The following is a 27,509-nucleotide window of genomic DNA, read 5'->3' on the forward strand; positions in this document are numbered from 1 at the left end:
GGGCTCCGCACCGCTCCGCCCGCGAGGCCTGCGGTTCCTAGCAGGCCCAGGTGGGGAGCCAAGGCCCATTTCACAAGCGCCACCCTGCCACGGGCCACTGGGGAGTGGCGGCCACGGGGCGCCCCAGTCTTGGGGTGAACCTTGGCAAGCGTCCATGCCCAGCGGCCCCGGCCGGGGCAAGGTGCTGATTATCTGAGGCGGGTCCGCTCACGTCCCCAGCCGGCCGGGGTGCGTGGGGGGCCGCAAGGTTCACCCTGCTGTGGTGGAGTTCCGCTCCAGCGCCGGCTGCGTGTGACCTTGGGCCAGTCCCTTTCCCTCTTGGGGGGCCCCCAGCGCCCTCCGGGAAGGGCGCTCCGCATTCCGTTCCCCGTCAGCGTCGGAGGACTCGCTGTCGACATAATGGACGCCAGAGGTGTCGCTAAGGGCCGGCGAGGGGTGTTTGTGAGGCTGCCACGCCCCCGCGGCGGGTCCCCACCCTGGGGTTTCGCTCTGGTTAAGCGGCGCCTTCCACACCCACCGCGGTTTCTCGCCTCGCCGCCGCCTCTCCGCCCCTGAGGGCAGGGCTCTGCGGGCCGCAGGCTCCAGGACCGTTACCATTGTTCTGCGTCGCCGGGCCGCAAGAGAGGGCTCGCGCGCGGGCCGGACCTCGCCTTTGGTCTCCCCCTCCGCCCCGCACCCGTGCCGCCGCGAGCCCAAGAAGCCCCTTTCGCCGATCGTTGCCGAGAAAGGGAGGAGGCACTACAGCGCTCGCGAAAGGCGGCCGAAGACGCGCCCGAGCGCTTCCGAAGAATCCCGACCGCTCGCAGGCTCCGGAAAGAGCCGAAGGGACTTCCCACCCTCGGCCTCCCGAGTCCTTCCGAAAAAGCCCGAAGTTTTCCGAGCGGCCGTCCTGCCGGACTGCTGGAGGCGGCCGCAGCGCCATGTTGGATGCTCTGCTCGTTGAGTGAAGAAAATCCGCTGGCATCGCCCGAGCCCCGCTACCGAGAAGGGCGCCGCTTCCCCCGGGGAGGGGGATAAAGACCCCCCGCCGCCGGCCCATGAGGATATTGTCGTGAAAGGTCCGGTCTCTCCGCCTCCTGCCCCCGCCGGGTCCGGCCCCCCCCCCGGGGTCGCGTTGTCACGGAGACCGGCAGCCGGTGGTGCTGGCCCGCGGGGCGGCTGCTGCTGCCGGCGGCGGCGGCGGCGGCGGCGGCGGCGGCGGCGGCGGCGGAGGGAGTGTGTGACCGGCCCCGGCCCCCTCCTCCTCCTCCTCCTCCCAGCCTCCCCCCGGCCCCCCGCTCCCGCCGCCTCCCCGGGTCTGTCCCCATCCCGCCCCCCCGCCGCCCCCGGCCCCTGCACCCCGGCGCGCCCGGTCCCGCTCTGGGGGGGTTGGTGGCTTCGCTTTGCCATGAGTTTACCGCAGAAACCGGCTCTGAAATCAGGCTCAGCGGCTGCAGCAGGAACCGGACCCGGCACCGGAGCGGCGGCGGCGGCGGCGGCAGCGGTACCGCCTCCTCACCCGGCAGCGGCGGCGGCGGCGGCGGCGGCGGCGGCGGCCCCTCCTCACCCGAACATCAGGGCCCTCCAGACCCAGGCGCCCCAACAGTATCCTTTTCGCCTTCCTGCCGGCTCTCGTCGCCGCAGCCTGGGGACCCTCCTGCTGGCCGGGACAGGGTCTGCTGCTTCAGCCCCCGCACCGGGCTTTGCCGGAGCTTTTTGGGGGTGCCCGGGCGGCAGCACTGCGGGGGACCCGGGGACCCTCTGCGGTGCTGGGAAAAGTAGCTTCCCGCGGCCGGGCTTCTGTTGGATCTGGGGGACCCCGCCGTCCCCTCGCCGCCCCCTCCCCCCTTTATTGGGCCGAACGTGCTGGTGCCGGGACCGGCCCTGCGGGGAAGGCTCCCTCTGTTTGTTGTGAGGATTACACCCTCCTCCTCCTCGGCTCCCTCTGCGCGCCCCGCCGCGGGGCACGGTGGGCTTCCCTAATTGTCATGATTAATGCATAGTGAACTCCAGTGGTCTCTCTGCTGAGTGCCGCCCGTCGGCTCGCTTCCCAGGTAAGTCGGCTTTGCGGTCTGGGGGGGTGTGCGGGAGGCGCTCCCTCCGGCCAGTGTTTTCCAGCGACCGGGGGAGTTGTGCTGTGGTTTGTGGTAGAAGGCGGTCGGAGGAGGAAATGTTGCCGCGGACGCTTCCCTGTCTTTGACCTTTTGAAAGGAAGAGGAAGTGAACTGACGTTACCCGGCACCCCCAAAAGTCTCACTTCTTGGAAGCTCGTGTTGCCGCCGAATATTTTTAAAAGGGCTTTAACTTACCGTTCGTAGTCCTCAGAGCTAGACGGTACCATGGCTCCGGGAGAAAACTCTAGCATTGAATGTGTCTGACGTCCTGTTATTTGCTCCGGTAGAGTTGTGGGCAGATTGGAGTGAAAAGACTTGGTGATGGGATATTTTAGTTAACAAAACTAAACCGTGGAGGTTTAGGGAAGCACGACCTGCGGTCTTCATCATGCACCCCCTCTTCCCCACGTTCATTGTATTTGTGTAAATCAATAAATAATTACTGGCTGTTAGATGTGTTGTGTTTTTGTGTTTGTATCATCGTGTGTTTGACTTTGAGAGGTAGTAGGGTGGTTGTGCAAATAGGAAGCTGACCGCTGTGAGGTCCACAGATCATTTCACAGTCTGTAGTTGGATTCTTGTCTGTATCGATTCCTTTGAGAAGGGAAAAGCATCTCCCTTCTGGAGTCATTTCAGGTCGTTGTTTGGTTTCTGTCAAGTGTCATTTTCTCTGCTCTTTAGATATTGTTAGTCCGCATTTTTCAGTCCAGGCAGTGTGGCACAGAGGAAGGATGAATTCCACCGCAGTGTGATGTGTGTAGTGATTTTAGTCATTTTTTTCCTAGCGTGATTCTGTTCAATTAAGAATTGTTCACCGATGAGAATGTTGTTTGTGGAAGATTGGATCACTACCTAGTTTCTGTGCTGTGAAGGGAAAGCAAATGGATTAGTTTGCCTACTTCAAGTCGGAGTGGAGTGCTGAATCTCTTAGACATATGGTAACCTAATACTTTTGGAGTTTAAATTCCTTTTTTTTTTTTTTTGAAGATTTTATTCATTTGAAAGAGTTAACAGAGAAATCTTTCATCTACTAGTTCACTCCCCATTTGGCTGAAGTGGCCAAGGCTAGGCCAGGCCGAGGCCAGGAGCCAGGAGCTTCATCCGGGTCTCCCACGTGGGTGGCAGAGGCCCAAGCACTTGGGTTGTCCTCCGCTGCTTTCCCAGGCCATTAGCAGGGAGCTGGATGGGAAGTAGTGCAACCAGGACACCATGAAAAGCCCATATGGGATGCTGGTGTTTCAGGTGGTGGCTTTACCTGCTACGCCACAATGCTGGCCTGGAGTTTAAATTGCTTTCTAATTTCAGTTTGGGATTTTTTTTTTTTTCCCCTTTGGATTGACCATTCTTGAATAGGACTGTTAAGTTTCTGTACTGTGTCACTAAGTAAATTATTATCTACATCTTTGAACTGTTTTGGCAATTGTCAGAAGTGGGAAAGTAGTAAGTAGGGACTGTGGGATGCAATATGACACTGTTTCGTGAATTTGGTGGCTTATTTGGACACAAAGAGCTGTGACTATTTCAAGAATGTTTTTTCTCAGTGTGTTTTGCAAAGGAAGGGCTTATAAAAGCTCTGAGTTGGTTGCACCATGAAAGTAGTTACTAGTGCTGCAGCTTAATTTTCTTAGAAATAAGATAAGCAGTTTTGTTAAGGGGATAAATTTGATATGTAATTTCCAGGGGAGGTCATTTCTACAACTATTTGTGGTAGTAGAGGATACTTGGTTTTATGGGCTTTGTGTTTTTACTTTGCCTCATGCCATTGAAGCTAAAATTAATTTTCCTTTTCATGTATTTCACAGTTCTGGTTATCTTCTCTTTGCTTTACATACTGAAAGGTTACAGTTGCTAAAATACAAAAGCTTATTATAGAAGTAGTAAATGAAGTGTAGATGACAGATTTATTTCATCAGAAGACACCAGTGGTGGGATGTTATCAACTGGTAATGGGGACTTGGTTAAAAATGGATTGAAGTAGAACAGTTTGCTTTTCTACCCTAAGGGAGCATGGGAATTTGTGTTTGACCCAAGAGGTCATCTGGGATGTGTTGCTAGCGCTGAAGCATCGTCAAGGCTGGAGTGTAGAGCCCACAGTTGCTCTTCCTCGGCTTAAATGGATCTCCAGTTCCTCAGAATACACCAGTGTAGTTGATTGTGCATTGAATTAAAACACATTTTAAGTTTGCAAAATTCTGTGAAGAGATTCTCCTGGGAAGGTGTATGTTGTATTTGGAATTCGAATGACAAATCAGAAATGAGGGAGATTTTATCAATAAAGGATCTGAATATAAACTGGAACCTGCTTAAGTAGGCATCTGTGTTACATAGCAGGGCCTGTCAGGCGATCTGAAGTAGTAGTCTTTGACTGTAGAAGCGGAGGGCTGACCAGGATGGTTGGGGCTGGAAGAAGAAAATCCCTCATATAAAAAGTGCTAAAAGCAAGGGAAAAATATGCTTAGAGTTTTCATAGCATAATCCAGCATGGAGCTTATAGTTGAAGAAATTGGTACCTCCAAATATTTACCTTAAGATACATTCACTCCAGCTCCCTGTAAGAGATTCTGAGAGGCTCCTGAGAATATAATTAGTGGTTCCTTTATTTTATGTTATGTTATGTTATGTTATTTTTTTCCAACTGCTGGTTCACTCGCCAAATGTCTGCACTGGGTAAGCCAGAGCCAGGAGCTGGGAACTCAATTCAGGTCTGCCATGTGGGTGGCAGGGACCTAACCAATTGAACCTGCTTCTTCCCAGGGGCACATTAACAGGAAGCTGGTATCAGAAGCTGAGCCAGGCTCTTCCCTGTTGAATGCTGGCATCTTAACCCTCTAGGCCACATGCCACTCTCTCACAGTGCTTCTTAACCTTTTCTAGTTAACAGCTGTCATTTTGATGAAATTTGCATAGATTTTCTCCACAGAAAGCTGCCCACACACAGACAATGTTTCTTACATTTTTAGGAGGTTCTTGGACCGGTAAAGGCTTTATAACTAAAGGCTCTGTAGGTTGAAATTGCTAGCCCTTCAGATAATGCAAGATAAATTAGTTTGGTTTCAGGTGCCCAAACACTTCTGACTTCAAGGGAACAGCTCTGCAGTCTGTTATGAATACACAGTGTTCTGTCTATTTATATGGCTTCAGGGTGTGATTTCTCTAGGGCTGCTGACACTTCTGGGGAGTCTAGTTACTGTTTTGGGGCAGCCAGTTTGTTTAAGAAAATCAGACAGTGGGTTCTTTACAGAAACTAAATTTGGTAAAGATCTTTGTCCACCAGAAAATGACCTGTGTCCTCAGCTATTTTGTCATAGTTGTATGATACGTATATTGAAAGCAGGATTCCATAGCTTTTTTTTTTTTTGGTAGTATAATTTTCCTTTTTTTCCCCCTGCATTGCTTTTCAGTTTTATCTGATAGGCTGAAGCAGTAACATTTGCTATCTTATATTATAAAAAGATTTATTTATTTATTCTTTTGAAAGACAAAGTGACAAGGAGAGAGAGAGGGAAAGAGAGAGAGAAAAATCTGTCTCCTTAAATGGCTGCAGTAGCTAGGATTGAGCCAGGCCAAAGCCAGGAGCCAGTAGCTCCATCTTTGTCTCCTGCATGGGTGGTAGGGGCCCCAGGACCTGCTCCATCATCCACTGCCTTCCCAGGCACATCTGCAGGAAGCTGGATCAGAAGCAGAACAACTGGGACTCAAACTGGCACTTTAATGTAAGATGCTGGTGTCACAAGTGATGGCTTAACCCTCTGTACCACTATCTTTTTTTCACTTTTCTACCAAAGCTAAATCTGAATAATATTAGTATCTATTTATTTATTAAGTATCTATTCTGGGAGTCATATATATGTGATTTTATATAATTCTCATAAAAATTCGAATAAGGTATGTATTGTCCCTGTTTTACAGATGAGAGACTGCAGTGCAGAGAAGTAATTTTCCAAGATTATCTAACTGGTAAATGACGGTCTGCTGTTTAGACTGTGATGGCTGACCCCAGAGTCCTGGAATACTTTTCTTTCACTATGCCAGGCTGCTTCTCACCCAGACTTTATATGGGAATGGAAGGAAAAAATACTCTCTTTTCAGAGTCGGGGAGGTCTGTATGCAGAAGAGAAGCTCTGTGAAGTAATCTAGAACACAGGGAGACTGTACCTTGTTTTAATTAGTTCATAGCCACATAATGCTGAATAACTAGGTTATCATTACATCACTTAGCCTAAAACATAGGCTCTTCTCCACATTTGATTCAGTTTGTTTCTGCTCGTCTAGAATAGAAGTTAGCAAGGCCTCCAGCAAAAGACCATTGCACCCAGCAAGAAAAATTGTGTGTCTCCTGTAGTGACCAGCAATCTCTCTGTTCCTAAGCTCCACCATCAAGAAAGTGTATATTAAGTGCAGGTCCTTGATATGAAGGAAACAGGTAGGGATAAAGGAAGAAGAAAGTCACTGAGGGGGCCAGTGTTATGGTGTGGGGTTAAAGCTGTGACATGGGCATTCCATTTGTCCTGGCTGTTCCATTTCTGATCCAGCTCCCTGCTAATGGCCTGGGAAAAAGCAGCGGAAGTTGGCCCGAGTGTTTGGGCCCCTGCCACCCACTTGGGAGATCTAGGTAAAGCGCTTGGCTCCTGGCTTTGGCCTGGCCTGGTGCTGGCTGTGCGGCCATCTGGGGAGTGAACCAGTGGATTGAAGGTCTCTGTCTCTCCCTTTCTCTCTGTAACTCCGACTTTCAAATAAAAGCATAAATCTTTTTTTTTCTTTTTTGACAGGCAGAGTGGACAGTGAGAGAGAGAGAGAGAGAGAGAGAGAGAGAAAGGTCTTCCTTTGCTGTTGGTTCACCCTCCAATGGCCGCCGTGGCCGGCACGCTGATCCGATGGCAGGAGCCAGGTACTTCTCCTGGTCTCCCATGAGGGTGCAGGGCCCAAGTACTTGGGCCATCCTCCACTGCACTCCCAGGCCACAGCAGAGAGCTGGCCTGGAAGAGGGGCAACCGGGACAGAATCCGGCGCCCTGACCGGGACTAGAACCTGGTGTGCTGGCGCCGCAAGGCGGAGGATTAGCCTAGTGAGCCACGGCGCCGGCCAATAAAATGGATTTCAATCACAGACTTTTTGGGTGGGAGTAATGCTGTGGTATAGAAGGTTATAACGTCCTTAAGTGCCATCATCTCATATGGGCACCGGTTCAAGTCCCAGTTACTCCACTTCTGATCTAACAGAGGAAGATGACCCAAGTGCTTGAGCCCTTGTACCCAGATAGGAGACCCGGAAGAAACTCCTGGCCTCCTGGCTTTGGCCTGGCCCAGCCCCAGCTGCTGTAGGGAGTGAAACAGCAGATAGAAGATTCTCTCTCTCTCTCTCTCTCTCTCTGCCTTTAGCCACAGAAAGTACCAGGGAAAGTGGCAATCAAACCAATTGCCATAGATTCAAAGTGTCTTCTGCATCAGAATCTGAACAATTAATATGTGAGAAGGAGATACAGACTGGTCTGGTCTGGTCTGTTCTGTGGTCCATCCTTTCCAGGTTTCCTTCCCTATTAATTTTATAATATTCTGCCTTTTTGGATATTAGATCTGGCTTGGAAATAGTATCTGTAAGCCTTAGTATCTCAGCATATTTCTCCCTGTAGCACTTGTTTTTAGATTTATTTATTTATTTTAAAAATTATTTGAAAGTCAGAGAGAGAGAGAGAGAGAGAGGTCTTTCATCTGCTGGTTTGCTTCCCAGGTGGCTGCAATGGCCTGGGGCTGGGCCAGGCTGAAGCTAGGAACCAGGAGCTTCTTTTGGTTCGCCCATATGGGTGCAGGGGCCCAAGCACTTGGGCCATCCTCTGCTGCTTTCCCAGGTGCATTAGCAGGGAGTTGGATCAGAAGTGGAGCAGCTGGAACTTGAGCTGGCACCCACACAGGATGCCAGCATTGCAGACTTAACCTGCTTAACGCTGTGGCTTAACCTGCTTCGACGCAGTGCAAGCCCCTTAGCGCTTTTTATATAGGGGATTTTCTTCTTCCAGCACCAACTGTTTTGGCTTAGTGTATTTGAGAAGTGCACCTGATCTGAAGTAAAATAATCTAAATTTGAGTTTGGGTTTTCCATTTTAATGTGTGAGTTTTCTTGGACTAGTCATGAAACTGCTCCAGGCATCAATTTTCCGATTTCTATAATGTGGGACTTGATTTAGTGTTCAGTGATCTTGTATTATAATAGCTGTTGTTCTATAGATTATGCTTTTAGGTTTGCTTTTGCAAAGAGAGGGGAGGATTGATGGAGAAATTAATGGTTTCTTAGGTGATAGTCTGTGGCAGCTCATTGCTGTTAGAGGCGTGGATCACAGGCATGGCAGCTTGTTCACATAAGAAGCCTCTGGTGTTTGGCTTATTAATGTTGGATCTAGCCCAAACTGCAGTGGATATCGTAGTCACTTGTGGGGTGGTTTGAGACCATAAAGTTGCCGCGGTCAGATGCTGGGTTGCTCTGTGTGATGATATATGAGGTATGAGGGAAAAAGTAAGTTCTGAAATAAAGTCTTGCAATGAGAGAGTTTATTTTTACTTTAGGAATAATACTTTGAACTAATATAATAGGAAACTGCTGATTATTAACTAGGCATGTGACTTCAAGCAATATATAAACTGCCACCAAGATTTGCATGGTGAAATACTCCAAGATCCCAAACTACTTCTGAGTTCTCAAATGGCTTCTAGTTCTTTGGCTTGCTTCCAGCCAGATGGAGTTTTTCTCTATTCCAAAGCCTCAGCTGACATTTGAGATAATTTAAGCTATTTTAAGTGAATTTGAAATTGTCACTTTTTGTGACCTTTATTAAATACCAGTTGTTTTACGCTCTTTTTGGGCCAACTGTATGCTGCCTGGCTCTTAAGAGACACTGAATTTTGTTGATAGAATGTAAGTTCCATGAGGGCAGAGGTTTTTGTCTGTTTTGTTAACTGTGGAATTGCCAGTACCTAGAATAGTTCTCGGCAGGTAGTCAGCACCTGTAAATATTTATCAAATGAAATGTTAAGTAAGTTGATGTTTGCGAGGTCAATTTTAAGGGCTAATACAGGTGGCATTGCCACTCAACTTTTAGTGATCAAGGCTGCCTGAAAGTCATTCTGCGTTGATGTATAATGGAATTTAAAACAGTTTTGTAATTTCCTTTGAGATGGAGTAGCATTGACCCAGTTTACGGTGGCTGAGTTGTATCTGAAGTATACACAATGAGGGTGAGGGTTGATGTAAATGCCAAAGAAGAACAAATGTAGTCAAATACTACTGTTAATATGTGTGATTATAAGAGTAATATTTGATCAAAACAAGAAATTAAAAGAGATAGTAAAAAACCATCTGTAATTTTATTATACAGAAATAACCACTTCATAGATTTTGGTATGTTTGTTATGTTTCTTTCCTGCCCTTTTTTCCATGAATTTTAATTTTAATAGACTTAACTTCCGTCTTGTTTGTAATATAATTTAAGGTCATATATGCAGTTTTGAATCTCTCTTGTTTTGTTACTATCTTTCATCAAAAACTACTTTTTGAGTAGTCAGCTTAGAATATAAGTAAACTGTTTTTTCAGAAAGGTTTTCTCAGGGATATTATTTTCACCTTTTGTTTGTATCTAAAAAGTTATGGCTGTACACCAGAACATTGTAACATCACAGGATCCAGCCTTCCAGTTATTTTATTATTACCTGGACTATGTCTTCATATGTTCAAAAAAGCTCGTGGCCAGTGGTTGTCAGTTATGCATTGTATATACATGTGGTATCTCTTTGATGTTTCCCTCCCTCCCTCCCTCCTCCCTCCTCTCTCCTCCCTCCCCCCTCCCCCCTCCCCCCTCCCATCCATCCAGGCATTCATTCATTGAGAGACAGAGACACACAGGCCAAAAAGAGTTCCCATCTGCTGGTTTCCTCCCCAGATGCCTGTAAGAGCCAGGGCTGAGCTGCGAATTCAGTTGAGATGGCAGGAACCCAGTTAGTGGCGCTGTCACTGCTGCATCCCAGGGTCTGTATTGGTAGGAAGCTAGAGTCAGTAGTCAGAGCCACGAATTGAACACATGCACTTAACCTTTAGGCTAAATTCCTGTTCCTCTGATTTCTTTACCTGGTTTTCAGGAGGTATTAGTATTATAAGGGTGATTGAAGGTAGGAGGAAAAAACCATAAAGGATTCATGTAGTGTTAGGAAAGCAGGATTGCAGTGTGGGAATAAATAGAATTTTAGATGATAAGGGGAGGAAACTAGGTGGAAACAGAAAATGAGTACAGCCATTTTTGAAATAGAATGTTTGTACATTGGAAATGGAAGGGAATGAACCTTGAAGATAGACTGGAGGGATGTTACAAAGGGTAAGATCGATCAGCCCTGACCTTTTTACTCGGCCCTAGGCAATAGTGTATAAGAAATAGAACATGAATGGAATGATAATAAACAGAGAAAGGAAAATAGAGTTTAAGACTATATGCAGGGTTTTGGATGGGCAGTAAGGAGTAAATTGTGAGTGGGTGACCAACATGAACAAAGATTTGGGCTTGAAACAGGATTGGTGTATGCTGGGTTCTAAGGATTCTGGTGGTAGAGCACTTGAGATAATAGATGTAGATTCTAGGGGCTTTCAGTGACTAAGAGAAGAAAAAGTTAGACTTCACTTGTGTGAAGCCATTACTTTTTTTTTTTTTGTCTTTAAATCTTTTAAAATGTAATTTGAGAAGCAGAGAGAGAGTGCGTGCCCTCAACTGCTGGGTGACTTCCCAAATATCTGCACTCTAAGTATCATAGATGTCCTAACACAACTACTTGAGCCATTACTGCTGCCTCCCAGAGTCTACACTAGCAGGAAATGGGGTTCAGGACCTGGAACTTGGAATCCAGCCCCGGCACTCCCGCATAGGATGTGGGTGTCTGAATCAGCAACTTAATTGCTAGGCCAAGTGCCTGCCTCCAACCTTTTTCTTTTTAAACAGTTTTAATGAGAGAGGAGAGTGAAGCTCTTCTGTCTGCTGGTTCACTTGACAAAGTGGATGCAACAGTCAGGTCCAGGCCAGGCCGAAGCCAGGAGCCTGGGACTCCATCTGGGTCTTCCACGTGGGTAGCAGGGGCTGAAGTACTTGAGCCACCATTCACTGCTTCTCAGGTACATCAGCAAGGAGCTGGATTGAAAGCAGAGCAGCTGGAATCTGAAGTGGCACCTCAGTAGATATATGATGCTGGCATCGCAAGTGTTGGCTTAACCTGCTGCGCCACTGTGCTGCTCCCAAGTCACCAATTTAGAGTACGTTTTTCTGTTGTTCTTAGTACATTCCAAACTAGTTGAGAATTGTACAACTGTCAGCACAGTTTAAGAACATTTGTATCACTCTCAAACTCTTTTGGAGTAGCCGTTTAGCCTATTGGGGTAGACTCCAGTTACAACTCCTGACTCCAATTTCCTGCTAATGCAGTCCCAGGCACAGTGGTGTTACTGCCACTCGTGTGGAGACCTGAACTGAGTCCCAGCTCCTGGCTTTGGCCCTGCCTGTGGGCCCTTGTGAACATTTGGGGAGTGAAGCAGAGTGTGTGCTCGCTCTCGCGCTCTCTCTCTCGTCCCTCTGCCTGTCAAACAAACAAACAAACAAAATTAAAAAGAAACCCATTTGACTCTGTTTCACCTAATTCTTCCTGTCTTAAACAAGCCCTGATTTATTTTTTGACTCTTTGGATTTGCCTCTTCTGGACATTTAATATAAATGAAGTAACAAAAGGTGGTCTTTTGTGATGGTTTCTCTCACTTAACAGATTTTCAAGGTTCATTTTATCCCAGTACCTTATTTTTAAAATGTTGCTTAATAATAATCCGTGTATCAGATTTTATTCATTCATCAGTAGATGGCCATTTGGGTTTTTTAAACTTTTTAGCTGTTGGATAATGAGAAAGCAAAAAGTTGTATAAGCTTTTTGGGTATGAATAATGTTGCTGTAAATATTTATATATTTAAAACAATTTTTAAATCTGAGTATTTGAGAGGGAGAGACAGAGAACTTCTGTCTACTGATTTACTCCTAAATGCCCACAGTGGCCTGGGAGGCCCGAGCAGAGAGCTAGGAACTCAGTCCAGGTTTCCCATTTGAGTGTCAGGAATATAATCTCTTGAGCCATCACTGCTGTCTCTTAGGGTCTACATTACTAGGACACGAGCCAGAGCTGGAGCTGGCATTCAGACTCAGACAACGTGATAAGGGTTACAGTTATCTTTTTTTTTTTTTTGACAGGCAGAGTGGACAGTGAGAGAGAGAGGCAGAGAGAAAGGTCTTCCTTTGCCGTTGGTTCACCCTCCAATGGCCGCTGCACCGCACTGATCTGAAGGCAGGAGCCAGGTGCTTCTCCTGGTCTCCCATGGGGTGCAGGGCCCAAACACTTGGGCCATCTTCCACTGCACTCCCTGGCCACAGCAGAGAGCTGGCCTGCAAGAAGGGCAACCAGGACAGAATCCGGCACCCCAACCGGGACTAGAACCCGGTGTGCCAGCGCCGCTAGGTGGAGGATTAGCCTATTGAGCTTCGGCGCCGGCTACAGTTATCTTAATAGCATATAACTGCTAGGCCAAATGTCCACCCCCATAAACATTTTTGTGTGAATATATGTTTTAGTTTTTGTTTCTTTAGTTTTTATACAAGGAATATAATTGCTCAGTTGTATGAGGTAACTTCCATGTTTTAACATTTCAAAGAACTGTCAAACTGTTTTCCAAAATCACTATACAATTTTTCATTCCTACGGAGTGTAATAGGGTTCCAGGGTTAACACATCTTCGCCAACACTTGTTGGTCTGTCTGTTCTATTGTAGGTCATCCTATTGAGTGTGGAGTGTTATCTCACTGTATTTTTTTTTTTCAGTTTATTTATGTATTTCATCTACTTGAGAGAGAGATCTTCCATCTGCTTGTTCACTTGCCAAATGTCCCCTACAGTCAGGACTAGGCCAGGTGTAGGCCAGGAGCCTTGAACACCATCTGGGTTTATCCTGTGGGTGGCAGGGGTCCGAGCACTGAAGGTGTGATCTGCTGGCTCCCAGGATGCATTAGTAGGAAGGTGGATTTAAAGCAGAGGTGCTAGGACTGCAACTGGCACCCTGCTGTAGGGTGTGGGAGTCCCAAACAGCAGCTTAATCTACTGTGTCACAGCACCTGTCCCTCGTGGTTTTGATTTCCTTTTCCCTCATGACTAAAGATGTTGCTCATCTTTTCCATGTGTGTATTAGCCGCTTGTCATTTATGAAAAATGACTTGTTTAAATCCTTTGCCCAGTTTTTTTTTTTTTTTTTTTTTTTGCTAAATATATTTATTATTTGAAAGGCAAAGTGACAGAGATTGGATTTTCTTCTCACTTGTATCTCTGGCTTTTCCTATAACAAGTAATTTTTTATTGTTTCTTAGATATTGTAAATATTATGTTCTATAAATTCTAACCCCTTTGGAGGATTTTTTTAAAGGCAGAGAGAGAGAGAGAGATCAGTATAGGTAACTTTCATCTGCTGATTCACTCCCCAAATGGTTGCAAAAGACAGAGCTGGGCCAGGTTGAAGCCAGGAGCCCAGGAACTCTGTCTGGGTCTCTGACATGGGTGGCAGTGGCCAAGTACTTGGGCCATCTTCTGCTGCCTTCCCAGGCACAGTAGCAGGACTTGGAAGCAGAGTAGCTGGAACTCAAACCAGCACTCACATGGGCTGGTAGCATCACAAGCAGCAGCTTAACCAACTCTGTACCACAGCTCTGGTCCCCAACAAAAATTTATACAATGTTCAAGTTTTTTTTTAAAGATTTATTTTATTTATTTGAAAGAGTTATAGAGAGAGAGAGGTAGAGACAGAGAGAGAGAGGTCTTCCATTTGCTGATTCACTCCCCAAATGGCCGCAACCGCAAGAGATTAGCTGATCTGCAGCCAGGAGAAGCCTCTTCTGGGTCTCCCATGTTGGTGCAGGGCCCAAGGACCTGGGCTGTCCACCAGTGCTTTCCCAGGTGCATTCGTGGGGAGCTGGATCGGCATGAGCTGGACTCAAACCAGTGTCCATATGGGATGCTGGCGCTGCAGGCCAGGGCTTTAACCCAGTGTGCCACAGTGCCAGCCCCATAATATTCAAGTTGAATTTGACTTATGAGGTTGTATTGTCAAGCTATTGTAATATATGCATTATTATAAGGAAACAAAATCAGGAAATACTGCTGACCTGTAACAGGTTTCTCTTTGCTATGTAGGAAAAGACTATCTTAAAGAAGAGGCATTTTATAACCTTTTAGATTCAATAAAAACAATTTTTATTTGAAGATTTTTTACAACTCTCTTCAGTGAGTTAAAATTGAAATAAGGGCAGGTGTTGTGCAGCAGGTTAAGTTGCTACTTGGAATACCTGCATCCCAAATCAGATTACCTGGTTTGAGTCCCAGCTGTTCTGCTTCCAATCCAGCTACCTGCTGATGTGCCTAGGAGGCTGCAGATGATGGCCTACGTATCTGAGTCTCTGCCACCCATGTAGCAGACCTGGATAGAGTCCTGCTTCTGGCTTCAGCCTGGCCATTTGGGGAATGAACCCATGCATGGAAGATCTCTCTGTTTCTGTCACTCTGCTTTTCTTTTTAAAGGTTTATTTTTATTTATTTGAAAGGCAGAGATACAGAGAGAGAAAGGGTTGAAGTGTAAGGACCCGAGCACTTGGGCCATCTTCCTTTGCTTTCCCAGGTGCATTAGCAAGGAGCTGGATGGGAAATAGAGTAGCCAGGACTCGAACCGTTGCCCGTGTGGGATGCTGGCACTGCAGGCAGTGGCTTAACCTTCTGTGCCACAGCACTGGCCCCTCATTGTGCTTTTCAAATAAATAAATAGATACATCCTTAAGAAATTTGAAATATTACAGTGTGGGAATGGGATCGTTGATTTTCTAAGTTTATATCTGCTTTCTAAGTTTTATAAATTATGCATATCTCTAGCTTAGCTCTTATTAAAATGCAAAGGCAGTGGGTCTTAATTAACCTTTATAGAATTTTAATGACATCAAAGATCTGAATAGTATTGTACAGTCTTTTAGCCTGATGTACTCAGTTGGTACTCTTACTATATTGTTGATCTTTTTCAAAAATGTTAGAGTTTGGAACCAGTCCAACTTCCCAAGGTAACTCCTATTTAAAAGCAGATAGCAGATTATTTGACCTTAGCTCATTACCTCTTATGTTGTGACTAGGTAGGTGTACTTGAATTTGAGGCAAGGCAAAGGAAGCTGGGTGCTGCTCTGGGAAATTAGTGATTTCATTCTTGATTTACTTAAAAAAAATCATAATTAGAGGATCCAAACAAAAGTGTGCCTTAGCTTATTTTCCCTTGATACATAGACCCTTGACAGACTTAAAATGGTTTAAAGAGTGCTCCATGAACCATAGATTTTCCTGCTTTCCTGACTTTCTTTTCTTTCTTATTTATTTGAGAGGCAGAGCAACAGATCTTTTTTTTTTTAAGATTGATTGATTTATTTGAAAGTCAGAGTTACACAGAGAGAGGAGAGGCAGAGAGAGAGAGAGAGAGAGAGAGAGAGAGAGGTCTTCCATCTGATGGTTCACTCCCTAGATGGCCATAACACCTGGAGCTGGATCGATCCGAAGCCACGTGCCAGGAGCTTCTTCTGGCTCTCCCACGCAGGTGCAGGAGCCCAAGGACTTGGGCCATCTTCTACTGCTTTCCCAGGGCATAGCAGAGAGCTGGATCGATCCGAAGCCACGTGCCAGGAGCTTCTTCTGGCTCTCCCACGCAGGTGCAGGAGCCCAAGGACTTGGGCCATCTTCTACTGCTTTCCCAGGCCATAGCAGAGAGCTGGATCGGAAGTGGAGCAGCTGGGTCTCCAACTGGTGCCCATATGGGATGCCAACACTTCAGGCCAGGGCGTTAACCTGCTGTGCCACAGTGCCGACCCCAGAGAGATCTTTCATCCACTGGTTCATTCCCCAAATGTCTGCTGGGGCTGGGGCTGGGCCAGGCCAAAACCATGAGCCCCAAATTCCATCTGGGTCTCTCCTACATGGGTGACAGGGGCCCAAATACTTGTGCCATCTTCTGCTGCTTTCCCAGGCACATTTTAGGGAGCTGGTTCAGAAGCAGAGCAGCTGGGACTTGAACTGGCACTCCAGTATGATATGTTGACATACCAAATGGTGTTTTTTTTTTTTTTTTTTTTTTTTTTTGACAGGCAGAGTGGACAGTGAGAGAGAGAGACAGAGAGAAAGGTCTTCCTTTGCCGTTGGTTCACCCTCCAATGGCCGCCGTGGCCGGCGCGCTGTGGCCGGCGCACCGCGCTGATCCGATGGCAGGAGCCAGGAGCCAGGTGCTTTTCCTGGTCTCCCATGGGGTGCAGGGCCCAAGCACCTGGGCCATCCTCCACTGCACTCCCTGGCCACAGCAGAGAGCTGGCCTGGAAGAGGGGCAACCGGGACAGAATCCGGCACCCCAGCCGGGACTAGAACCTGGTGTGCCGGCGCCGCTAGGCGGAGGATTAGCCTAGTGAGCCGCGGCGCCGGCCACCAAATGGTGTTTTAACCTCCGCACCAAATACTTTCCCCAGAATAAGAAATTTACTGGAATTTTACCATTTTTTCCACTTGTATGTTCTTTCTTTTCTACTATGCTAATTGTATTTCATTATTTCTCTTTACTCTCCTTTAGTCTGTGACTGTTCTTTGTTGTTTCCATATCTGTCATGGCCTTAATGCTTTTGAAGATTACTGATCAGTTCTTTTTTTTTATATATATTTATTTATTTATTTGAGAGAGAGAGAGTTACAGAGAGAGGGAGAGAAAGTCTTCCATAGCTGACTCACTCCCCAAATGGCTGCAAAGGCCTGAGCTGAGCCGATCCAAAGCCAGGAGCCAGGAGCTTCCTCTGGGTCTCCCAGATGGGTTCAGGGGCCCAAGGACTTGGACCATCCTCCACTGCCTTGCCAGACCTCAGGCAGAGAAGATCTGTGGGGACACAAACCAGTGCCCATATGTGATGCTGGTATTGCAGGAGGAGGCTTAGCCTACTGCACCACAGTGCTGGTCCTTTGTCAGTTGTTTATAGGAGGTCCCTGGGTGTGAATCTGTTGATATTTTTTCATGAAAGGAAAGACATTATACATTTCTGTGTACCATGTGATATAGTGGTGATTACTTTGATTAGGGGATTAAGGTGGTGTCTGCTGGTCTTTGTATTGAAGAGTATGGTCTTCCCTTTTGTAGTCCATAAGTGGGAGATATTTCAAAACTTTGCAAGTGTTTCTCCTCAAACTTTGTCCCACTAATTGTCTTATTTTAATTGGTTAAAGATTTATTTATTGAAAGGCAGAATGGCAGAATAGAGAGGAAGAAACAGAGATCTTCCACCTGCTGGTTCAACCCTGAAATGGCTACAACTGGGGCTGAGCCACTCTGAAGCCAGGAGACAGTTGGGCCATAATCTGCTGCTTTCCTGGTCACATTAGTAGGGACCTGAATCAGAAGTGGCATAGTTGCGACTTGAATGGGCATTCTGCTAGGAGAGGCCAGAGTTGGAAGCAGCAGGTTAACCTGCTCTGCCCCAACGCTGGCCCTGTCCTGCTAGTTTTAGCAGCTGATGAATCTTGTTTGTAATATTTACTGCATTTGGAGTTGACTAATTTTGACTTTCTGTTTTCTTCTTTGCTTTTATGTCTATTAATTGTAATTCTATGAGGAAGAGCTTTCTGTTCTCCATTTACTTATTTATTTGATAATTCATATCATTATGTACTTACGGGTGTATATTTTATACTGTGGGTTAAATCCATAAATACTGCTTTGTTGCTCAGATTGTTCCAGTTGCTCTGATGGCGTGACTATTAGGAGTTCATTTGGGGCCGGCGCCGCGGCTCACTAGGCTAATCCTCCGCCTAGCGGCGCCGGCACACCGGGTTCTAGTCCCGGTCGGGGCGCCGGATTCTGTCCCGGTTGCCCCTCTTCCAGGCCAGCCCTCTGCTGTGGCCAGGGAGTGCAGTGGAGGATGGCCCAGGTGCTTGGGCCCTGCACCCCATGGGAGACCAGGAAAAGCACCTGGCTCCTGGCTCCTGCCATCGGATCAGCGCGGTGCGCCGGCCGCAGCGCGCCGGCCGCGGCGGCCATTGGAGGGTGAACCAACGGCAAAGGAAGACCTTTCTCTCTGTCTCTCTCTCTCACTGTCCACTCTGCCTGTCAAAAAAAAAAAAAATAAATTAAAAAAAAAAAAAAAAAAGGAGTTCATTTGGAGTGATTACTGTCTTTCACAAAGTCATTTTTATCTAAAGGAATTTAAATTACTTATTTATTTTCATTCTGTTTGGAAAGGCAGAGAGACGGAGAGAGAGCTTCCATTTGATGGTTTATTCCCCAAATGCCCACAACAGCCAGGACTGGGCCAGGCTGAATCCAGGAGGATGAAGCTGTCTGGTCTCCCACTTGGGTGGCAGAGGCCCAGGTATGTGTGAACCACCTTATGCTGCATCCAGAAAGCTGGCTCCGAAGAAACTGAGATTCAAGCTGGGCACTTGGAATGTGGGTATCTAACGCAGCAATTTCCTTATTCACTGAAAGTCTGCCCCATCTTTTTAAAAAATAATTCCTTATACTTTTTGGCTCCACAAGATGTTTGAGACTTATGTTGTGTTTTCCCTGTTCCAGTACTGGGATCAATTATTTCTCCAAGAAACCTTCGTTCTGTTTAATTGTAGAACAGTGCTAGAGGCCAAGATCTGGGCCTTAGGTGAATTGTTGCTGAAGTGTCATTGCTTCTAGGCTGTCTGAACAGACAGAGTAGGGAAAGAGCGTGTACACTGACCACATGTCTGTATTTCTGAATCTACACGCATTAAAAATCACGAGTTTATATTGATATCTTCCATTTTCCTGCAATACTTCCTGTTTTGATTTTTCCTTTTTTCATGTATGCTAACTTCTTTTTCCAATATTGAGAAACCTGACTCTCATTATCTACAATCATTGACTTTTTATGATACTTATAGTATATACATAAAATAGTTTCAGAATCTTTTTTATTGTGTTTTTAATTTTTAAAAAAGTGTTTGTTTATGAGAGAGAAAGAGTGAGCTAGCGAGGGAGGGATAAGATACTAATATTGATCTTCCATCCACTGGTTTACTCCCCAAATGGCTGCAATGGCTGGAGCTGGGCCAGGCCAAAGCCAGAGAGCCTGGAACTCCTTCCAGGTCTCCCACATGGTTTGCAGAGGGCCATTAGCAGGCACATTAGCAGGGAGCTTGATCAGAAGAGGAGCAGGGTCCAGCGCTGTGGTGTAATGGGTAAAGCTGCCACATGCAGTGCCGGCATCCCATATGGGTGCCAGTTTGAGTCACGGCTGCTCTGTTTCTGATCCAGCTCCCTCCTATGGTCTGGGAAAGCAGTAGAAGATGGCCCAAGTCCTTGGGCCCCTGCACCTGTGTGGGATACCCAGAAGAAGCTCCTGGCTCCTGGCTGCAGATTGGCTCAGCTCTGGCCGTTGCGGCCAACTGGAGAGTGAACCAGCAGATGGAAGATCTCTCTCTCTCTCTTTCTCTCTCTCTCTCTCTCTCTGCCTCTCCTTCTCTCTCTCTGTAACTGTGACTTTCAAATAAATAAATAAATCTTAAACATTAATTAATTAATTAATTAAGAAGAGGAGAGGCCAGCACTGAAAACAGGACTCATATGGGATGCTGCCATCACAGGTGGAGCCTTAATTTGCTGTGCTACAACATTCCTCCACTTTTGGGTTTTTAATTTTTAAATTAAAAAGTTTCTTTTTTTGATTTGAGAGACAGAGAGTTCCCATCCACACTGCACTCTCTGAATGCCCACAACAGCTTTTACTCGGCAGAACTGAAGCAGGGAGCCAGGTTTTCCGTCTAATCCAGGTACCTCATGTGGGTGGCAGAAACCCAATTACTGGAGCCAGCACTGCTGCTTCCCAGGGTGTGCGTTAGCAGGAAAGTGGAATCAGGAGTTTTTTTTTTTTTTTAATTAATTAATTTTTTTTGACAGACAGAGAGACAGAGAGAAAGGTCTTCCTTTTTCCGTTGGTTCCCCCCACCCCCACCCCCCAAATGGCTGCTATTGCTGGCACGCTGTGCTGATCCCAAGCCAGGAGCCAGGTGCTTTTCCTGGTCTCCCATGGGGTGCAGGGCCCAAGGACCTGGGCCATCCTCCACTGCCTTCCCAGGACACAGCAGAGAGCTGGACTGGAAGAGGGGCAACCGGGACAGAATCTGGCGCCCTGAACGGGACTAGAACCCTGGGTGCCAGCGCCACAGGCAGAGGATTAGCCTAGTGAGCTGCGGCGCCAGCCTTTATTTTTTTCACAGCAATATTTTATGAATAATCTTGTGCCAATGTATTTTATACCATTGGAGGTTTCTTTTCAGGGTAGCTTCATACATATATATGTCTGAGCCAGGAGCCTCTTACTTCCATCCAGGTCTTTGTGGGTGACAGGGGCCCAAGGACTTGGGCCATCATCCACTGCTTTCCCAGATAAATTAGCAGGAAGCGGGATCTGAAGGGAAGCAGCCAGGATTGGAATCTGCTCCAAGTGGCAGTTTAACCTACTGAGCCACTGAGCCCCTTAAATACTTTGAAACATTTTATAATTTTTGTACATCTAATTGTTTATTTTTATTAGAGAAAGAAACAAATTCGCAGACAGCTTCTTAACTCCTAGCCCCTCCCTAAATGTTTGCAGCAGCCAGGACTGGACCAATCTAAATCTGGGAGCAGGAAATTCAATCTAGGTTTCTCACATGGAAGTCAGGGATCCAGCTACTTGAGTTATTACCTCTTGCTTCCCACAGTCTGTGTTAGTGAAAGCTGGAATCAGGAATGGAGCCAGGACCTGAAGCCAGATACTCAGATACATGATGCGGGTATTCCAACCAGCATCTTAAGTTTTAGGCCAGATGCTAGCCCCCTACATGCCTACTTACTGTGTGTACCATTTTTGTCTTGTTTTTACTTTGTTTGTTAAATATCTATGTTAATTTTTTCTATATAATTGTCATGAATGGCTGTTTGTCTTATTAGTACAGCATAGTTTGCTTAATAATGTCCAAATTACCCAATATTTGAATTATTTCATTAATTTGATGTAAGCATCTTGTCTAAACTTGGGCATTGGATGGTAAGTTGAACTAACTGAATCCTTATCCTGCTAATTTGAGACTGTATGAAATGCTTGCTTTGTTTTTGAGTCTTCCTGTGCTGAATTTTTCAAAAGTGCATTCAAAAGCATGATATTGTTATGGTTATTATTTGGCAAATATGTGACACCAATTTATAACACTAGCGACTTGTTAATTATCACTTTGGGAAAGAACTATAGTTGTTTGAAAGTGAATCAGGGTGATTAGTTTCCCCTCAAAGTGTTTTTTATCCATGAAGAACCTTTGAAGCTGACAGTTATACTTGGGGAATTACTTACCCAAGTTACTTTTTTTTTTTATTCTCTTGACTCAAAAATGATATTGAAAAGGTAAAGTGAGCCAGGTCCCCCGAATTGCTTCTTATGAGTTATAAAGCAATTAAAGACCCAGTATGGAGAAAGAAAGGAGTAACTTTAGAACCAAAGGATTTGAAAGCTCCTGTAAATTTGTAGATGTGGAGGACACATCAAAATGTAAAACACTTAATAGAAGGATGGTGGATGTTTAGCCTAGTAGTTAAGAGCTCTGTGTCCTATATGGGTGTATCTAGTACCTGGGTACACAATTCTTTGCTTTGACTCCTGGTTCCAGCTTTCTGCTAATGAAGACTGGGAGGCAGAAGTGATGGCTCAAGTAATTGGGTTTCTGTCAACCATATGGAATAGTTAGATTGAGTTCCGGGCTCCCAACTCTGCCCTAACCATTTGAGGAGTTCGCCAGCTGGGAGTTTCTCTGTCTATATTTATATCTATATGAAATAAGGACAGATATACAAAGAAAGATAGTAGGGAAGTTTATCTCTTACATTTCTTCCTAGGTTTTATTTATTTTTAAAAAGATTTGTTTAAGGATAAAGCTTAATTTTCTGATCACATACTGTACAGCTGCTACAATGGCAGCTTTTAACAATGAAAGTGCTTTAGTTTTTACAAACCAACAGGTTGGCATTGTGGCCTAGTGAGTTAAACTGCCTGTAATGCCCGTATCTCATATGGGCTCCTATTCAAGTCTGCTCCATTTCTGATCCAGCTTCTTGCTAACATGGAAATCATTTGAAAAATTTACTTGCAAAAAAGTTTTTCCAAGGATACTTTCATTCTGTGAAGTTAGATCTGTTTACCATAGATTTTAAATAGATGTGGTACTGATTTGTGGGGGCTGTCTATTTATATATTATACTTGAAGTGCTTGGTCTATCCGGAGGGACTTAGAGCATGAATTGCTATAGTTTTTACCCTGAATTCTGGGTCATCCTTTAGTTTTTAGTGTCATAGAATTTCAAGAGTTTAAGGGTAACTTAGAAACTATCTGGCCGGCGCCACGGCTCAATAGGCTAATCCTCCGCCTGTGGCGCTGGCACCCGGATTCTAGTCCCAGTTGGGGCACCGGATTCTGTCCCGGTTGCCCCTCTTCCAGTCCAGCTCTCTGCTGTGGCCAGGGAGTGCAGTGGAGGATGGCCCAAGTGATTGGGCCCTGCACCCGCATGGGAGACCAGGAGAAGCACCTGGCTCCTGCCTTTGGATCAGCACAGCGCGCCGGCCGCAGCAGCTATTGGGAGGTGAACCAACGGCAAAGGAAGACCTTTCTTTCTGTCTCTCTCTCTCTCACTATCCACTCTACATGCCAAAAAAAAAAAAAAAGAAACTATCTGGACTACCTCTTATTGGATGCAACCATTGTTTTTATCACAACTCATTAAAAGTAATACTTCAGAAATGGAATGCTAAAGGGGAGAATTGAGCTCTTATATAACTGTGTAGTTCTTTTTAAAATTAAAAGATTTCTCTCTCTCTCTTCTTAAAAAATATTTATTTAGGCTGGCGCCGCGGCTCAATAGGCTAACCCTCCGCCTTGCGGCGCTGGCACACCGGGTTCTAGTCCTGGTTGGGGCGCCAGATTCTGTCCTGGTTGTCCCTCTTCCAGGCCAGCTCTCTGCTGTGGCCCGGGAGTGCAGTGGAGGATGGTCCAAGTCCTTGGGCTCTGCACCCCATGGGAGACCAAGGGAGGCACCTGGCTCCTGCCATCGGATCAGCGCGGTGCGCCGGCCCCTGGAGGGTGAACCAATGGCAAAAGAAGACCTTTCTCTCTGTTTCTCTCACTGTCCACTCTGCCTGTCAAAAAAAAAAAAATATATATATATATATTTATTTAGGGACTGGTGCTGTGGTGTGGTGGGTAAAGCCGCCGCCTGTGGTGCCGGCATCCCACATAGGTTCCAATTCAAGTCCTGGCTGCTCCACTTCCGATCCAGCTTCTTGGGCCCCTCACCCACATGGGAGACTCAGGAGAAGCTCCTGGCTCCTGGATAGGCTTAGAGCTTTTCCTGGATAGGCCCAGCTTCAGCCATTGTGGCCATTTCCGGAGTGAACCAGTGTATGGAAGACTTGTCTCTCTCTGCCTCTGCCTCTGTGACTCTGCTTTCAAATAAATAAATAAATCTTTAAGAACAAAACAAAACAAAGATAATGGACATTTTCCCCAAACTTCATGAATTCCTCTTACAGTTTTAAATCTTTATGGTATTATGTAATTTGTAAGGTGGTAGCATGAGTCTTTCGCAGTAGTAGACATTATAAACACAGCACAAGAATCATCTGTTGCTGTATACCAAAATTCTTGGTTGATTTTGATTTTACTTGTTTCTAGTGTGGGTTTAGGGTATATAGGGCTTTGCCAATATCTGAGTTTCTCAGGAATCATATTAATTTTGGTGAGACTTAAAAAGGATTCCTTGGAGCTGGCGTTGTGGTGTAGTGGGTTGGGCCACTGCCTGTGCCTCCGGCATCCCGTATGAGCACCAATTTTGAGTCGTGGCTGCCCCACTTCCAGTCCTTCTCCCTACTGAAAGCACCTGGGAAGGCCTGAGTGCTTGGGCCCCTGCACCTACATGGGAGACCCAGATGGAGCTCCAGACTCCTGGCTTTGGCCTGGCCCAGCCCTAGCTGTTATGGCCATTTTGGGAGTGAACTAGCAGATGAAAAATTCTCTTTCTGTCTCTTTGTAACCCTGTCTTTCAAGTAAATGAAGTAAATCTTTAAGAAAAAATGTAAAAAAGATTCCTTTAAGTATTGGTGGAAGAGATAAAAGAAAGAAATGTTTAGAAATTTTTGTTTTTGACTTTTCCTGTGCCTAGAGACTTGAATTTGAAGGACTTTATATTTTTCAGGTTATTGAGATCTGCAGATCTAGTGTCTTTACTTTTCATATCTCTTATAATTTAGTGAGAACATATAGATATTTAACATTCTTTGAGTTTTCCTAGGGGTTAGTTCTTTTGATGCATTTAAAAAATATATTTTCATTTTGTTTGAAAGGCTTAGAGAGAGAAGAGATGGAGAGAGATCTTCTGGCTTCTGATTCAGTCCTCAGATGCATGCAACAGCTAGAGCTAGGCCAGGCTGCTGTTAGGATCCAGGAGCTCAGTCTGGGTCTCCCACATGGGTGGCAGGAATCTAACTACCCGAGTCATTACCTGTGGCCTCCCATGGAACATGTTAGCAGGAAGCTGGATCTGAAGCATAGCGGCTGGGACTTGAACCCAGGCATTCCAGAGATGGTCTGAGGGCTGCCCAAGCAGTGACTTAGCTGCTCTGCCAAATGTCTGCCCCTTTTGATGAGATTGAAGGCATAAAAATATGCCCTAGTTGTCCCTGTGGAACCCATGGATGAATCATGTATGTTGGTGCTTTATTGGTGAAATTATTTTTAATTTAGAGGCAAAAAGGAAGAGAGAAGAAGAGAGAGGGGAAGAGAATATGAATATGTGCTAATTGATGTCTTAACTGCTAGGCCAAATGCAAATTCTACCTCCCCCACCTGCCAATGTGAAATCGTGAATGCTAGGTCAGGTGAATTGTTTTACTTGGAGGAGTTAAATTGAAATAAATATTTGATCATCATAAGTTACAATTTATAAGTACTTTTAAAATAATAACCTCTTCCATTAAGTATATGTATTTGTCAGATGCAGAATCCAAGTACAGAAAGGAACATTTCCCCTGCTTTTAGTGAAATTGCAGGCTTTGGTTTGTAAGGACACTAGTGTGAAAATTCGTGTGAGGGCCTCCAGCTGGTCAGGTAGCCTTCAGAAGCATACACACTACTGATTACTCTTCCTGATTTTTCTCAATGTTTGGAAAGAATAGGTGGTAATCCTTTGCATTATAGAAATTCGAGTTCACCAGTGTAGTTTACCTGCTGTGTTTCAATGGAAGGCTCAACTGCATGGAAGAGAACAATTGGTAATGCCAGCTTTAGGATACTTAAAGGAGGAAAGGCCTAATTGAATCTTGAGAAAGAGTAAGAGAAGGAGAAAATAGGGATTGTTGGTCACTGTTTTAAAACTACAAATTGGGGCTCTCATAGTGCTGTGGTGTAGTGGATAAAGCTGCCATCTGCAGTGCTGGCATCCTGTATGGGTGCCAGTTCAAGTCCCAACTGTTCCACTTCCTTTTTTTTTTTCTTCTCTCTCTCTCTTTTTTTTTTTTTTTTTTTTTGACAGAGTGGACAGTGAGAGAGAGAGAGAGAAAGGTCTTCCTTTGCCGTTGGTTCACCCTCCAATGGCCGCCATGGCTGGCGCGCTGTGGCCGGCGCACCGCGCTGATCCGATGGGAGGAGCCAGGTACTGGTCTCCCATGGGGTACAGGGCCCAAGTACTTGGGCCATCCTCCACTGCACTCCCTGGCCACAGCAGAGAGCTGGCCTGGAAGAGGGGCAACCGGGACAGAATCCGGCGCCCCAACCGGGACTAGAACCCGGTGTGCCGGTGCTGCTAGGCGGAGGATTAGCCTAGTGAGCCACGGCACCAGCTGAACTGTTCCACTTCCAATCCAGCTCTTCCCTGACAATAGCCTGGGATGGCAGCGGAAGATGGCCCAAACCCTTAGGCCCCTGCACCCACGTGGGATACCCAGAAGAAGCTCCTGGCTCTTGGCTTCAGAGCTGTTGCAGCCATTTGGGGAGTGAACCAGCAGATGGAAGATCACTGTTTCTCTCTCTTCCTCTGCCTCTCTCTAACTCCTACTTTTAAATAAATAAATATATCATTTTTAAAAAAAATAAAACTACAGATTATGGTAACATAGTGTCTGATACTTAATAGGCACCCAGTAATTATTCAGTGATCCACAGAACAAATGTTTGTTAAGTAACAGTATTTGCTAAGTGTTGAAAGCAATACAAAAAAAATCTGAGATGTGGTCTGTGCCTCTTCCGTATTCCAGTCAAACAGTTAAAGAAGTTCAGGTATTCTCTAAATGAAGGTGGGAAATCAGATCCTTGAAAGTCAGTGAGGACCAGAAGAATAGGAAGATTTGGGCAAACTTTCAGGTAAGGGGAAGAACATTATAGTTGAGGAAAAAGTCTTGGTCAGTAGCTAGGAAATGGTGCATGGTATGTTGGGGTCAAACACAAAAACCTACTTCGTTTGGCAGAAATGGAAAGCAGTGGATGTGTGGTGTGTGTGACAATTTTGGAGAAGCACTTATGTATTCTTATGTATTTAGTGCTATAATCAGTACTTTTATCCTATAGCAAGTGGATTTTGTTTTAAAGATTATTTGAAAGGCAGAATGACAGAAGAGTCAGAAAGAGAGATCTTCAATCTGCTTGGCTCACTCCCCAAGTGTCCACAATGGCCAGGGCTGGGCCAGGCTTCAGCCAGGAGTCAGAAACTCCTTGTGCCTGACCCACACGCAGGGTCCCAAGTACTTGAGCCATCTCCTGCTTTTCCAGGCCCATTAGTAGGGAGCTGGTTCAGAAGTGGAGCAGCCGGACTCGAACTGATGCTCTGATGTGGGATGCTGGTGTTGCCTGCTATGCCACAATGCCAGCCCCTCGTGGAGGTTTTTGGAGACTACGATGGCTATGCTCAGTGGACAAGAAGCATGGAGAGCGCATGGCAGCTCGTTAAAAGTTTTCCAAAGGTTTGCTGTTGTTCATCCAGTCTAGAGAGAAGTGAGAAGGAAAGGATGAGCATGTTACGAGAGCGATCATAGAGGAGGAAAAGATACTTTTGATGACGGAAAAGAGTTAAAACTGATTGTAAGGTTTTGAGACTGAAAAATGATGCTGCCACTGATGGAGTAAGGAAGATGTAGGATTTAATTTTGTACATTGTTCTGAGAGTGGGCGACAGTTTAGGATGTGTTGGATTCAAAATAATTGGAGCATCCGATTCATTTAAGATACATGAGGATAATTGGAATTGTTTGGAAACAGGGAGATGGAAGT

General features: G+C 45.8%; 1 protein-coding gene across 40 annotated transcripts in view; it reads left to right on the forward strand.

Moving 5' to 3' along the window:
- The first annotated feature begins 1,387 nt into the window (after positions 1 to 1,387).
- The window catches only part of EIF4G3 (eukaryotic translation initiation factor 4 gamma 3), a 378,821-nt gene continuing 352,699 nt past the window's right edge, over positions 1,388 to 27,509 (forward strand). For 29 of the 40 annotated variants that reach the window (XM_070079133.1, XM_070079138.1, XM_070079134.1 and 26 more), the window contains exon 1: positions 1,388 to 1,584. In XM_070079133.1, coding sequence (XP_069935234.1) covers positions 1,388 to 1,584 — 197 coding nt within the window. Of the gene's footprint in view, positions 1,585 to 1,892; positions 2,034 to 27,509 lie in introns of those variants that run through there. The other 11 variants (XM_070079158.1, XM_070079163.1, XM_070079161.1 and 8 more) reach the window with 3 other exon arrangements.

The sequence above is a fragment of the Oryctolagus cuniculus genome, chromosome 7, assembly GCF_964237555.1.
Source record: "Oryctolagus cuniculus chromosome 7, mOryCun1.1, whole genome shotgun sequence".
Classification (NCBI taxonomy): Eukaryota; Metazoa; Chordata; class Mammalia; order Lagomorpha; family Leporidae; genus Oryctolagus; species Oryctolagus cuniculus.